This window comes from Microcaecilia unicolor, chromosome 11 (genome assembly GCF_901765095.1).
Source record: "Microcaecilia unicolor chromosome 11, aMicUni1.1, whole genome shotgun sequence".
Taxonomy (NCBI): domain Eukaryota; kingdom Metazoa; phylum Chordata; class Amphibia; order Gymnophiona; family Siphonopidae; genus Microcaecilia; species Microcaecilia unicolor.
Window position 1 is genome coordinate 201,995,517 of NC_044041.1, and position 15,429 is coordinate 202,010,945.

The 15,429-nt window shown below is 44.5% G+C and overlaps 1 protein-coding gene across 1 annotated transcript in view; it reads right to left on the reverse strand.

Moving 5' to 3' along the window:
• The window catches only part of SH3D21 (SH3 domain containing 21), an 81,384-nt gene extending 66,340 nt beyond the window's left edge, over positions 1–15,044 (reverse strand). Inside the window, 2 exon segments of the mRNA XM_030218095.1 lie at positions 12,695–12,855; positions 14,897–15,044. Of these exon segments, the coding sequence (XP_030073955.1) occupies positions 12,695–12,855; positions 14,897–14,900 (165 nt within the window). The 5' untranslated portion in view covers positions 14,901–15,044.
• Positions 15,045–15,429: the final 385 nt, after the last annotated feature.

Below are 15,429 nucleotides of genomic sequence, written 5' to 3' on the forward strand. Positions count from 1 at the left end.
GTTACGAGTCAAAAGCAATGTTAAAGAGATGGGCTTTCAGTCTAGATTTAAAGGTGGCCAAGGATGGGGCAAGACGTAGGGGCTCAGGAAGTTTATTCCAGGCGTAGGGTGCAGCGAGACAGAAGGCGCGAAGCCCGGAGTTGGCAGTAGTGGAGAAGGGAACAGATAAGAAGGATTTATCCATGGAGCGGAGTGCACGGGAAGGGGTGTACGGAAGGACGAGTGTGGAGAGATACTGGGGAGCAGCAGAGTGAGTACATTTATAGGTTAGTAGAAGAAGTTTGAACAGGATGCGAAAACGGATAGGGAGCCATATGAATGCTCTTTCATGCTGCCTATCATGACACATAGAGTCCACACTCACTGAACATCAATGCTCCATACATCCACTCCTAACCCTCATCCCCCGTAATTCCACATCACTCATACATTTACTCACAGGAATGGGTACACCATATATCTCTGAGTCTTAACATTGCCCTTTAAGCTTCCCATTGTCTCTTTCCAACGTTTCAATGTTGATGTCCCATTGTTATATTCTTAATGATACTTCGATGGTTTCACAAAACTTGTACAATGTAACCTATAACCAAGTTGTAACAAATGTATTTCCATTATTCATATCTTATTGTAAGCCACACTGAGCCCGCAAAGAGGTGGGAAAATGTGGGATACAAATGCAATAAATAAATAAAATAAATAAATAAATATCATTCATATTCAGCTGATATTTGCCATATTTCTGTTATACGATTGTCCTACAGTAGCGTTAAATGTGTTTCCATGTCATATTGTATCGTGTTAATCCTATTACTAGGATTCAATTTGCCACCCCACTTCACTGACTGTATTATACTTCTATTTGGTCATTTTGCTATTGTTATGCTGTTATTTTGAGACTTGCTATACCGCTTTAATGCTACAGTCCATTGACCCCCAAAGCATCATCAGAAGCCACAAGGAGCGGAATATCATGCATGTAACAGTATGCAGGAAATCCCAGTGACACAGATATGTTAAGAAGCAATAATGGAGATCCCCCCCCCCCCCCCCCCCGAAGAACCTGCAATAAAAGAACAGAATCTGAAGCTGGTTCATTTTGAGTTTATGTACTGATGTATTTTATACTGTAATAACTTTGGCGTTTCATTGCAGAAAGCGGGATATCAGGTTTTGGTAATTAAATGGGGGGGGGGGGGTGTCTGTTCCTTTTTTCCTGTTTTTTGAACATGATGAATATTTGTGTCCAATTAGATGATATCTGTAAGAAAATTACCATCACAGTTGTGGAAACATGAGAGTAATATACAGCATTCCCATTGTGTGCTCTCTCCTACATATGTAATTTATTTCTTTACTAGCTATCTGAAAAAATTCACCCAAGATCAAGCTGGACATAGACAATAGACTAGGAGTGGCCTAGTGGTTAGGGTGGTGGACTTTGGTCCTGGGGAACTGAGTTCGATTCCCACTTCAGGCACAGGCAGCTCCTTGTGACTCTGGGCAAGTCACTTAACCCTCCATTGCCCCATGTAAGCCGCATTGAGCCTGCCATGAGTGGGAAAGCACAGGGTACAAATGTAACAAAAATAAAATAGATACTATTGGAGATTCTACATGGAATGTTGCTGCTATTGGAGATTCTACATGGAATGTTGCTATTCCACTAGCAACATTCCATGTAGAAGGCTGCGCAGGCTTCTGTTTCTGTGAGTCTGACGTCCTGCACGTACATGCAGGACGTCAGACTCACAGAAGCAGAAGCCTGCGCGGTCACATTGGTGATCTGCAAGGGCCGACTTCTACATGGAATGTTGCTAGTGGAATAGCAACATTCCATGTAGAATCTCAAATAGTAGCAACAGTGGAGGAGGAGTGGCCTAGTGGTTAGGATGGTGGACTTTGGTTCTGGGGAACTGAGCAACTGAGTTCGATTCCCACTTCAGGCACAGGCAGCTCCTTGTGACTCTGGGCAAGTCTCTTAACCCTCCGTTGCCCCATGAAAGCCGCATTGAGCATGAGTGGGAAAGTGTGGGGTACAAATGTAACAAAAATAAATAAAATACAGCAGTAACAAAATTCAAAAAACAATATACATTATGACATAGCACGATACTCACAGTGTCTATAAGAACATAAGAATAACCATACTGGGTCAGACCAATGGTCCATCCAGCCCAGTATCCTGCTTCCAACAGGGCCAATCCAGAATTCCAAAGAGTAGCAAGATTCAAAACTACAGGTCTTAGGGATAAGCAGTGGCTTCCCTATGTCTGTGTCTGACTCAAATACTTTTCTAAAAAATTAGATTAAATATTACAGTAAGAGCTAATCATACTACAGAAAATGTTGCATGGTACAATAGTGGATGCCAAGTATTTGAATTAAATCAAAATTTACACAGTGCTAATTCCCACACCATGAAAATAACCCCCCCCCCCAGGCTGAACGTAACACAGAAATTCAATGCCGGAGCCATATCCGGGCACTGGAATTGAATATTTGGGTCAGCCGTGACCCAGAAGTTATATTTATGTTTATTTAAGATTTACTATTCCACCTTTGCTGAAATGCAGAACGAAGCAGTGTACAGACCACAGGGAAAAAAGAAAGAGCTACAATTCTTAGGGATAGGAAAGAAAACACACAGAGAAGCAAACAATCTACTACAATATCACTTTGTATTCATTCATACCATGCATTTGTTCAGACTGTAATCGGCTAACGCCGTTAACGGTTATATGTAAGCCACATTGAGCCTGCAAAAGGTGGGAAAATGTGGGATACAAATGTAACAAATAATAATTATGGACAAATCAGAATCTCTTAGGTATCGTGGAGAGGCATAATCGAACGGCGCTGGCCAAATAGATGGCCAGCCATCTATTTGACCAAAACTGTATTATCGAAAAAGATGGCCGGCCATCTTTCGTTTCGATAATACGGTTGGGAACGGCCAAATGTCAGAGACGGCCGGGTTTGAGATGGCCGGCATTGGGTTTTGCCGATAATGGAAACCGAGGCCGGCCATCTCAAACCCGGCCAAATCCAAGGCATTTGGTCATGGGAGGGGCCAGCATTTGTAGTGCACTGGTCCCCCTCACATGCCAGGACACCAACTGGGCACCCTAGGGGGCACTGTATTGGACTTCAAAAATTGCTCCCAGATGCATACCTCCCTTACCTTGGGTGCTGAGTCCCCCAAACCCCACTCCCCACAATTGTACACCATTACCATAGCCCTTAGGGGTGAAGGGGGGCACCTACATGTGGGTATAGTGGGTTTTGGAGGGCTTAACATTTACCACCACAAGTGTAACAAGTGGGGGGGGGGGGGGGGGGAATGGGACTGGGTCCACCTGCCTGAAGTGCACTGCATCTACTAAATACTGCTCCAGGGACCTGCATACTGCTGTCAAGGAGCTGGGTATGACATTTGAGGCTGGCAAAAAAATATTAAAAAAAAATTTTTTTTGGGTGGGAGGGGGTTGGTGACCACTGGGGGATTAAGGGGAGGTCCTCCCCAATTCCCTCCGGTGGTCATTTGGTTAGTTGGGGCACCTTTTTGACGCTTGGTCCTGAAAAAAAAGGGACCAAGTGAAGCCAGCGAAATGCTCGTCAAGGCCGGCTTTCTTTTTTCCATTATCGGGCGAAGCCGGCCATCTCAAATCACACCCCTGTCCCGCCTTCGCTACCCTACCAACATGTACATAAGTACATAAGTAGTGCCATACTGGGAAAGACCAAAGGTCCATCTAGCCCAGCATCCTGTCACCGACAGTGGCCAATCCAGGTCAAGGGCACCTGGCACGCTCCCCAAACGTAAAAACATTCCAGACAAGTTATACCTAAAAATGAGGAATTTTTCCAGTCCATTTAATAGCGGTCTATGGACTTGTCCTTTAGGAATCTATCTAACCCCTTTTTAAACTCCGTCAAGCTAACCGCCCGTACCACGTTCTCCGGCAATGAATTCCAGAGTCTAATTACACGTTGGGTGAAGAAAAATTTTCTCCGATTCGTTTTAAATTTACCACACTGTAGCTTCAACTCATGCCCTCTAGTCCTAGTATTTTTGGATAGCGTGAACAGTCGCTTCACATCCACCCGATCCATTCCACTCATTATTTTATACACTTCTATCATATCTCCCCTCAGCCGTCTCTTCTCCAAGCTGAAAAGCCCTAGCCTTCTCAGCCTCTCTTCATAGGAAAGTCGTCCCATCCCCACTATCATTTTCGTCGCCCTTCGCTGTACCTTTTCCAATTCTACTATATCTTTTTTGAGATACGGAGACCAGTACTGAACACAATACTCCAGGTGCGGTCGCACCATGGAGCGATACAACGGCATTATAACATCCGCACACCTGGACTCCATACCCTTCTTAATAACACCCAACATTCTATTCGCTTTCCTAGCCGCAGCAGCACACTGAGCAGAAGGTTTCAGCGTATCATCGACGACGACACCCAGATCCCTTTCTTGATCCGTAACTCCTAACATGCCCCCTTGGTTTGTCCGACTCCGCAACAGAAAGCAGTTGGCGCCGGCCAAAATCGGCTTTAGATTATACCGATTTGGCCGGTTTCAGGAGATCGCCGGCCATCTCCCAATTTGTGTCGGAAGATGGCTGGCGATCTCCTTCGAAAATAAGCTGGATAGGCCTGCTGTAAAAGCCAAGGGGTTTTGGGGTTTTTTTTTTTTTTCAAATTAACTACAAACTAAGATGGTCTTTTACTAAAGCGCGCTCACTTTTCTGGTGCGGGCTCGCTAAATGTTAGAGATGCCAATGCATTCCTATGGGTGTCTATAATGTTTAACACGCCCACAATTTTAGCGCATGCTAAAAACGTGAGCGCGCCTTGTTCTGTCCTCTGACAGCCTCGCACTAGTTTATAACGTGATCCTAAAATGTATGTAATGCTTTTACTGTTATTCTCATTTCTAAGGACTATCATTGCTGCAAAGATATTTGAGCAAGGCATTGTGTGTAATGTAGTTCACAAGCAATGCAACCACACTTGCTTGGCTGTATGAGAACTGTTACCACTGGTTGTGAGGCTGCCAAGACCTCCTCTCTCTCTCTGCCAAGCTTGGCTCTTTTGTCTTCCTGCTATCATTTCCTGGTCATTCTCACTATCTCTGTCTTGTGAGGTCAGCCAGGCATGACCTTTCCCTCCAATCGAGGGCTGTCCTCTAGCACCTCCCTTGCCACCCGGTGGCAGGCTCTGTCCCCATTGGTCTCTATCTGCTCCTCCCTGAGCCTGTGTGAAGCCTCAACACCCCTTTGTCCCTTCAGCCATGAGGCATTTACCATCTTGACCGAGAAAGCTTTGTCCTGCTGGAACTCCCTGCAACGAACTTGGGTTTTTACCTTGAAAATATCTCCTCCCTGATGAGATATCGCACATTCCAGTCACCCAGCTTTCAACCATTTCTACCTGTTCAACTATCTTTCTCCCCTGCAATAAAGCTACCTCTCCTCAGAACTCCACCTCCAACAGCTCTCAGATTAAGGAGTCTCTGTGCCCTGGAGCAGCATTTCTGAACATCTGTCTGTGAGTAAATTATCTGTGATTTATTCAAATAAAAGAGACTTCATAAAAATAGTACAGACTTCAAGTGATGGGTGTGCCAAGGTTATACGTCAGGATATAAGACTTAGAAGCTACAAGTCTTAGAGGTCTGAATACGCCTTACTAAAAGACACCCTAAGGCACTTAGAAAACAATTAGTCTATATCACGGAAAGGAGAACAGTGCTGATGTCATCGGGAAAAAACATTTAAATCAGCAGAAAAAAATTATACAGACATCATCATTCATCCTGGCTTTACCCTAAGGTGCTCTTTATAAACAAAAATACCGCCCTCAGTTGGCTACTTAACTTCCCTATCTAACGGAAACCTTACCAGCTGATATGGTTCAAAGAAGACATATTGATTATCAGGAAAAGAAATCAAACATTTGGCGGGGAATTCAAGTCAGGTCTTTTAATGGCTGCTTTAAAGGTATGTGCAGGCATCCACAGAGCTAATTACTCCTATCTGCTCGCTTAACTTGACGGCTCCTCCCTGACACTAACTGCACAGTGTTTCTATTTATGTTTATTTAATACTTTATATATTGCCATTACCATAAACAGTTTTTAAGTGGTGTACACTATACTGAAATTTTCATCATGATAAGAACTCCATAAAAAATATAGGAAAGACCTAAAACATACACACAAGAAGGGAAGGAAAAGGGAAAGGGAAATGGAACTTGATGTACCACCTTTCTGAGGTTTTTGCAACTACATTCAAAGTGGTTTACATATATTCAGGTACTTATTTTGTACCAGGGGCAATGGAGGGTTAAGTGACTTGCCCGGAGCTGCAGTGGGAATTGAACCCAGTTCCCCAGAATCAGAGTCCGCTGCACTAACCACGAGGCTACTCCTCCACTAGCAACAGTCCATGTAGAAGCCTGCCCTTGCAGATCAGCAATGTGGCCGCACAGGCTTCTGTTTCTGTGAGTCTGACGTCCTGCACGTACGTGCAGGACGTCAGACTCACAGAAACAGAAGCCTGCGTGGCCACGGTGCTGATCTGCAAGGGCAGGCTTCTACATGGAATGTTGCTAGTGGAATAGCAACATTCCATGGAGAATCTCAAATAATAGCAACAGAATCTCCAATAGTAGCAACATTCCATCTAGAATCTCAAATAGTAGCAACAGAATCTCCTCAGAAGGAAGGGATCCCCAGAAGCTTAGCCAGTGGTGGGAGGCAGGGCTGGTGGTTGGGAGGTGGGAATAGTGCTGGGCAGACTTATACGGTCTATGCCAGAGTCGGTGGTGGGAGGCGGGGATAGTGCTGGGCAGACTTATACAGTCTATGCCAGAGTCGGTGGTGGGAGGCGGGGATAGTGCTGGGAAGACTTATACGGTCTGTGCCCTGAAAAAGACAGGTACAAATTAAGGTAAGGTATACACAAAAAATGGCACATGTGAGTTTATCTTGTTGGGCAGACTGGGTGGACCATGCAGGTCTTTTTCTGCCATCATCTACTATGTTGCTATGTTACTATGTAATAGTAGCAACATTCCATCTAGAATCTCAAATAGGGAAAGGGAAATGGGACTTGATCTACCGCCTTTCTGAGGTTTTTGCAACTACATTCAAAGCGGTTTACATATATTCAGGTACTTATTTTGTACCAGGGGCAATGGAGGGTTAAGTGACTTGCCCAGAGTCACAAGGAGCTACAGTGGGAATCAAACTCAGTTCCGCAGGATCAAAGTCCACTGCACTAACCACTAGGCTACTCCTCCACTCATTCCACCAATAAGAGCCAACCTCATCAGTGATGTCACAATGGCTTAAAGTCCATTGCACTAACCACTAGGCTACTCCTCCACTCATTCCACCAATAAGAGCCAACCTCATCAGTGATGTCACAATGGCTTGATTGCCCGATACTTGGCTCACTTCTGATATTGTGATGTCATAAGGGAAAGGGGGAAAGGGAAATGGAACTTGATATACCGCCTTTCTGAGGTTTTTGCAACTACATTCAAAGCGGTTTACATATATTCAGGTACTTATTTTGTACCAGGGGCAATGGAGGGTTAAGTGACTTGACCAGAGTCGCAAGGAGCTGCAGTGGGAATTGAAGCCAGTTCCCCAGGATCAAAGTCCACTGCACTAACCACTAGTCTACTCCTCCACATACATACCAATAAAAAATAAAGCATTAATATATTACTATTAATATACCTTGCTAGCAACCTCAGACTAATTATCACATGTCATTCCCAATGTGCTTTGATAAAGGAGGAACACCCATTCTATGATCTTGCAGTGATCTCTGAACTCTTCTAGGGGTATAAGGGATTGTGAAAGAAAAAAAAAAAAAGCTCTTTGTGCCATGCTGAAAATCTTAAAACTAAATCCTATACCTTACTGGAAGCCAACGATACTTTAAAAACAGAGGAGTTATATGGTCAAATTTATTTGAATTACCTAAAAGCCTTAAGGCTGAATTCTGCAATGTTTGTAATCTAATTTCAAGTTATAACTTGAAATTCCTGCATAAAGACGATTCCCATAAACCAGCCTTGGAAGAAAAAGTGCATGAGTAACCACAGCGCAGCAGCGATCAGAGGGGGTATTCAGCAGTACTGTGCAGTTACGTGCCATTGAATATAAGAGTATAGCCCACTGAGTGGTGTTTAAACTGAGTCTGCCCTGCCTGTATAAACCCCTTTCAATATCAACCCCACTGAGTTTTAGTGCTCTGAAAGAACTCTTTAATTACCGCAAAAACAAACTCTCAACAGTAATAGTCCTCCATATCTCTCAACAGAGGCTTTAAAAACACTCGTCTGCTAAAACATCATATCTCTGGTGAGAAGTAGCAGTGTGCAGCTATCTGCAAAGTAATATCCAGTCCCTTCACATCTTGCGTTAGGATGTCCATCTAGCTCCATTATTTGAGGACCAATAAATAGAGCACCTGTTATATCTCCTTTCCCTCCTTCCTATATCCCCCCCCCCCCCCCCCCACAAACACACACACATACCAATGTTAAGCAGGTCTATTTTAAACTAGTTTGCCCCACCCCCTTAGGGGGTATTCAGTGGCATTAAAACCACAGCTTTATTAGCCTGATCAATAAAAATGGATCCAGCTGATGACAGATTACACCTTACTAAAGGAATTGGCTCATGCACCCATATCCTCTTCACTACCTGAGTCTTGCTGAAAAACTTCCTAGGCAAAGGAACTGCATTATCTGCCCTTTGAGAGGTGGCCTTTGCACGGCAGAGACAAGGCATGCTGATAGAGTGGCACAGGATGGTGGAAAAGTAAGAGGCAAATCAGAGGGGAAAACAAAATCCACACAAAATGTTAACAAAAGGAAGTGCATCAGGCCACAGATGAAACCGCACGGAGGACTCGGAAGTCGAAAGGAATTATTCAAAACCCGACACAGCCCATGTTTCGGCTTTCACCTGCATCAGAGGTCAGTCAGAGGTAAAACCAGACTTCAATCTGTGGCGTTCTTCTCAATAACGACAATATATAAGAGAACTTGGTTTCATAGGCTGTCTCCAAGACTCCAAACAAGGGTCTTCTGAGTCCGCCCTGTGGTTTCATCTGTGGCCCAATACACAAATGGAGTGGAGGAGTAGCCTAGAGGTTAGTGCGGTGGACTTTGATCCTGGAGAACTGGGCTCAATTCCCACTGCAGCTCCTTGTGACTCTGGTCAAGTCACTTAATCCTCCATTGCCCCAGGTACAAATAAGGACCTGTATATACTATGTAAACCGCTTTGAATGTAGTTGCAAAAAACTCAGAAAGGTGGTATGTCAAGTCCCAGTTCCCCTTTCCCCTCCAACTTTCCCTTATGACATCACAATATCAGAAGTGAGCCAAGTATTGGGCAATCAAGCCATTGTGACATCACTGATGAGGTTGGCTCTTATTGGTGGAATGAGTGGAGGAGTAGCCTAGTGGTTAGTGCAATGGACTTTAAGCCATTGTGACATCACTGATGAGGTTGGCTCTTATTGGTGGAATAAGTGGAGGAGTAGCCTAGTGGTTAGTGCAGTGGACTTTGATCCTGGGGAACTGAGTTCGATTCCCACTGCAGCTCCTTGTGACTCTGGGCAAGTCACTTAACCCTCCATTGCCCCAGGTACAAATAAGGACCTGTATATACTATGTAAACCACTTTGAAGGTAGTTGCAAAAACCTCAGAAAGGCAGTATATCAGGTCCCATTTGGTGGTGGAAGCCATTTCTGCCATTCCTTTGCTATATTTGTTCTATCCATAAAAAAAAAGGGGGGGGGGGGGTACAGGGAGCTTTCATTTCTAGCTAAATTGTCTTTACAATTGTTCTTATTATGCAGGTTTCACTTAAGTTTAAAACTTTCCTCTGTCTTCCAGCCCTCCCTCCTCTCCTAAATTGCACTAACAAACCACAGAGGACAATAATGGGAGGAAGCATCTTATTTACATGGCACAGCCTCCAAGCTTTAGTCATCCAGTAGGATAATTGCTTTATGTCATCCAGAGCACACTAATGACAACACATCAGCTGTAGCTCTACAGGACTTTACACCTGTCTGTCTAATCATGCACTGGATTTAGCTCCTAATGTGTACATGGTTTCTGGCATCAGCATTACCAGTTGAGGTATCCACCCATCTTAAAGCTATTAATTTTATTTTCACGGTATGCAGTGTTCACTTTAACACACTGCTCCATAGCTTCCTTGTAAAAAAAACAAAACAAAACAAACAGACTGCCCAGTGGATCACAAGCAGGACCTGCAGGGCAAGGGGGTGTGCCGCACACCCTGTGCTGCATCCTGTTTCTGACAGTAAAGCACAAACTCTCACTCTTACTGCCAGAAGAGACTTGAAGCTTTATGGGCAGGCATCTCCATTTTTAACATTAAAGATGAATTTGTAGGACAATGGCAACTACTTAAACATGTCATTATCTGCTCATGGTCATTATGAAAAGAAACATTTTATACAGCGTGGCACACTGGGATTATGGGAGTGGCAGGGAAGTTACTATTTATCCCTATATTTGCCCTTGCTCAAATTCTTATAACTCTTAACTCTGACCAAAAGATTTTCACCAACTGAAGCTAGCAATGCCCTCTCTCTGCATGGTACTCACTGGTCCTTTAGAACAGTGGCGTTCCTAGGGTGGCTGACACCCGGGGCGGATCGCCGATGTGCCCCCCCCCCCCCTGGGTGCAGCGCCCCCCACCCTGGCGAAAGGACCCCCCCCCCCCGGGTGCAGCGTGACTCCCCCCAACCCCAGGCGAAAGACCACCTCACCCCCGGCGAAAGGACACCCCCACCCCCGGGTTCATTTTCACCTGCTAGGGGGGGTGCCGCGTGCCTGTCTGCTTTGCTCTATCCATGCTCCCTCTGCCCCGGAACAGGAAGTAACCTGTTCTGGGGCAGAGGGAGCACGGAACGAGCGGAGCAGACAGCCACATGGCACCCCCCCCAGCGGCGTGCACCCGGGGCGGACCGCCCCCACCGCGGTACGCCACTGCTTTAGAACTGGAGGAGCAGCCTAATGGTTATTTATTTATTTGCTACATTTGTACCCCACATTTTCCCACCTATTTGCAGGCTCAATGTGGCTTACATTATATTGCAAAAGATATAGTTATGAACAGAGTAAGAGGTTTGTTCTAAATTAATGCACTGGAGAGAGAACCAGTGGAACTGGGTTCAATTCCCACTGCAGCAACGTTTGACCCTGGATAAGACATTCCTTGCCCCGGGGTTGGTAGCATGGGATGTTGCTACTAATTGGGTTTCTGCCAGATACTTGTGACCTGGATTGGCCACTGTTGAAAGCAGGATACTGGGCTAGATGAACCATTGGGGTCTGACCTAGTATAGCTATACTTATGTTCTGTGACCTGGCGCTTATCTGGTCTCTAAATTAGACAGGAATTTCTGGCAATTCCTACTGTACCCTTCCCCTCTGCAGGGCTGTCCTCATTGTATTGGCCCCAGGAAACACAGCTGTCTCCTGAGTGAGTCGAGTATTCATTTTGGTAGAGCTTACAAGGAGTCTGCTCATGGCTCTTCACTGCTGCACAGATCTAAGCTTTGAAATATTGTCAAAGGCTCTTTGGAGATCATGGAACAGTTCAGTGTACTCCTGGACAGGACTGATATGCAGGGCTGTTGTGGTACTGGTGGTATTCAAGGCAGAACTGAGTAGCAGAGCAATGTGGATGATGCAAACATAGGACCTTTCAGTATTACTGGCTGTGGCCTTTCTTGTTCCTTTCACACATAGCAAAATATATCATCTTTGAAGCTGTAAACTCATGCAGGGCTTAAGATGTGATCTTTGCTTCCACAGAAGAGAATTATGGCGTTTCCTCTCAGGAAATAAGTGGCAGTATCACTTACAGAAACTCATGATTATGGTAACATACCGTGCACACAGATAAGTACCCTTAAACAGAATAACTTGCCTATCCTCTGTCCCCAGTGGGAAAAGCCAATAAGTTCCACACCTCTATGGAACTGTAATACAAATAGCACTGTGTTCGCTACTTTCTAGCCTTTAGGTGTGTGTGTAATAATGTTTCTATTGTTTTGTTACATACATACACAGGGTTACAAAAGAAGTGGAGACTCAACTCAATGACTTCCAAGTAGGCAGTATAAATCAAAACAACCTTTATTGAATCAAGCACCAGAGTAAGGACCCAATAAACACTCTTTTGCTGGAAGTCATTGAGTCGGCCTCCACTTCTTTTGTTCCTCTTGGATTTCCGTGGAGATCTTTTCCTGTCCCTTCTGTGCTATATATGTACATATACAAGGTGACCAAGAATTTAAAAAGGAAAGACAGAAAGAAGGGTACAGACAGAACATCAATGCAAAGAAACACCTCTTGCAATAATATCTAGACTCTTCCTCTTCCCCCCTAAACTCCCCCAAAGTACTCATCATACCTGAACCTTATTCTACCATAACATCACCTTGTGTTTGTTCATACCGGAACTGGCAAACGCCGTTACGGTACTATGCAAGCCACATTGAGCCTGCAAATAAGTGGGAAAATGTGGGATACAAATGTAACAAATAAAAAAAAAAATACTGACACCCAGAAGTTGTCAGCCTTGGAACCAGACAGCCAGATGTTTTACCTTAACAAATTGATTAGGAAAAACTCCTCTCTTCCCATTGAGTTCTCCTTCCAGCCAGCCATCCTCTGCTGATTTCTTGACATTTTTCACAATGTCCCCTGCCTTGATATGCAGCTCATCCTCCAGCTGCCCTTGAAAGTCAGTGAGGACCAGGACCTCGACTGAAAGAGAAACAAGTGAGAACAGGCAGTCTCCCCAGCTATCTAAAAATAATAAAGCCAACTTTTACTACAAAAGGTAAACGGAGAGCACTGGTGGTGGTGGTGGTGGTACTGACAAACTCTGAAGACTGTGCTGTGACGGATAATTCAAGGGATATCCTGATCTCTCCACACTTTGCTTAGACTAGAATATGTCTCCCATCTTTTTGTGATCTTCATCCACCCTTTGATGCTTCCATGAAGATTGGGCAGTGAATAGTTCATATTATTAAATGCTTGTCTGCAGTGCCAGCCTGTAGGCTAGTGCAGGAATTGGTTGCCGGTTCTAATACATCACATCCAAACCATGAAACGTGAGCCATGGCAAATAACCATGTGGTAACTTCATGATATACAAGGGCATGTTCTGCAGAGACAGAGATCATACTCCACATACCCTGGCTTAGGAGTGAGGTTCATTCCTGCCACAGTATGTGCAAAACTAATCCATTTGGAGAAATTGCTCCCCGAGAGAAACCAGTTTATGCTGAGAACACTGAGGCTTTGCACAAAAGCTCATGTTGATTTTTTTCTAAATAGACTCTCAAAGTGATCTGCTTGTAGCCCTCTTCATTCTTATCTCTTGATGACTTGACTGGCACAGGAAATTAGAGACAGTCAAGATTACAGCCTCTGATTCCTCATCTCACACTAACCAGACCTTCCTTTCTTCAAATGGTTTGTCTGTTCTATGACACCAAAAAGACTTGGGGAAAGGGGACAGGTGGTGGGACGAGGCATCACCTCTGGATCCTATGTTTTCTCTTGTGTTTTAAATTGTGGTGCTGGGGTACAGTGCTGTTTTGCAATAAGAAATATTTTTTTTTATGATCTCAGACACAGTTCTCAGGAAGAGGGGATCAGTATGGGAGAAGCATTTGCCTGAGAAACAGCAAGCTGTGCCATCCAGCAAGGAAAAAGTCAGCAGCTGAAGCCACAGCACAGCCAAATACACAGGAAGCAGATGAGGTACAGAGGTGACAGTGGTGAACTATAACCTACGAGATCACTCTGGCACCACCCCCTTACTAGATGTTCTATTTATAAAGACCATTTTAGTGGTTCATTCTGATGCACATTTCTGGCTGATTATATTTGTAACTGTGACAGGAGACTCTGCAAGAAAAGGGCAGGAAGCAGGGACAAAGTTATTTCCTGGGAAGCATTACAAATGGGCACACTGTTAACAAGCACTTAAAAGAGCTGCTGCAGGGCAAAACAGCTGTTACATTACTGTAGACCAGGACAATTTGCTCATGGGACTTCAATATGATATGGCAGGGGTCCCAAAACTTCCTTCTCATGGGCGGCAACCTAGTCAGGTGTTCAGGATTTCCACAATGAATATGCATGAAGACTATTTGCATACAATAGTAGGGGGGGGGGTCGTGATTGGGAACCCCTGCGCTATTCAAATCAATCAGTGCAGTTCAGGAACACACACATGTTTTCTGAGACACATGTAGGTGTTGCTGGTAACAAGGCTGCTGCGCTGCAAGACTCTCTCCAAAGGGAAGGAAGAGAAGTGATTCTAGCTAGTCAGAGAAGGCACTACAAAATAAAAGGTAAAGCCAAGGAGTATCAGGGCCATGACTAGAACCCCCTTTCCCCCTGTTTCAGGGTCTATGCTGCAACCTATATAGACTCTTCTACACAGAAGCCTCTGTCTGGTTAAGTGCTGAAGAACACTCACACAGAGGAAAGGTGTCTAGTCTGTGAATTAAATCCTCTAAAGTGAAGTGTTAAAAAGCAGCAATGGAAAACTAACAAGTCTCTATATCACCAAGCCAAAACACATGTTGTACTCAGGGTCCATTACAAACTAATTGGGTGGCATGTAAAATCCACCAGAAAAGGGGACAAATTGGGAAGTGTAATGGGGAACCCAGTTAAGAACAAAACACACTGCCCAAAATATACACACTTACCCACTATATCAATCCCAGAAAATGCCTGAAGTCTTTAGCAAACCCTTAGTTATACAAAGTGCAAGATTACTTACCCATTATGGGCCCTTCTGCTGTGGAACAGAGACCAAAGATTGCTTTCTATTAGAATTCCACAAGTACAAAGCTGTCCGTGCAAAGAGCACCCAACCGCTTCCTGGTTTAAAAAGCTTCAGCTACAAAGTTTCCTGATGCTGTGGTTTATGAGTGGAGAGGGCTGCTAGTTATGACGAGCCTAAGGGAAGGGCCATAAGAGATAAACAGGTGAGGCAGAAGGGTTTTTTTTTTTTTTGGCTGCTTTGTGTGATTGATACTATAGGTGACTGTGCTCTGGAATGTGCTACTCACCGAGATTAACCTCAAGAAAGGAAGCATAAGCTTGACAACTCAGAGAACAAGTTCTACTGCTGGAACTTGATCTGCGGGCTGTCAATCAGAACTTGTTTTAGCATGACAAAGTCAATCAGCCCAAAACAGGGCTATAAGTAAGCAACCCCTGGACATATATACCTTGCACCCAGGGGTGGAAGCAAAGCCAGACTCTAGAAAACCACTGGTCAGATGTTTCAGGATACCTCATGTGACCGCT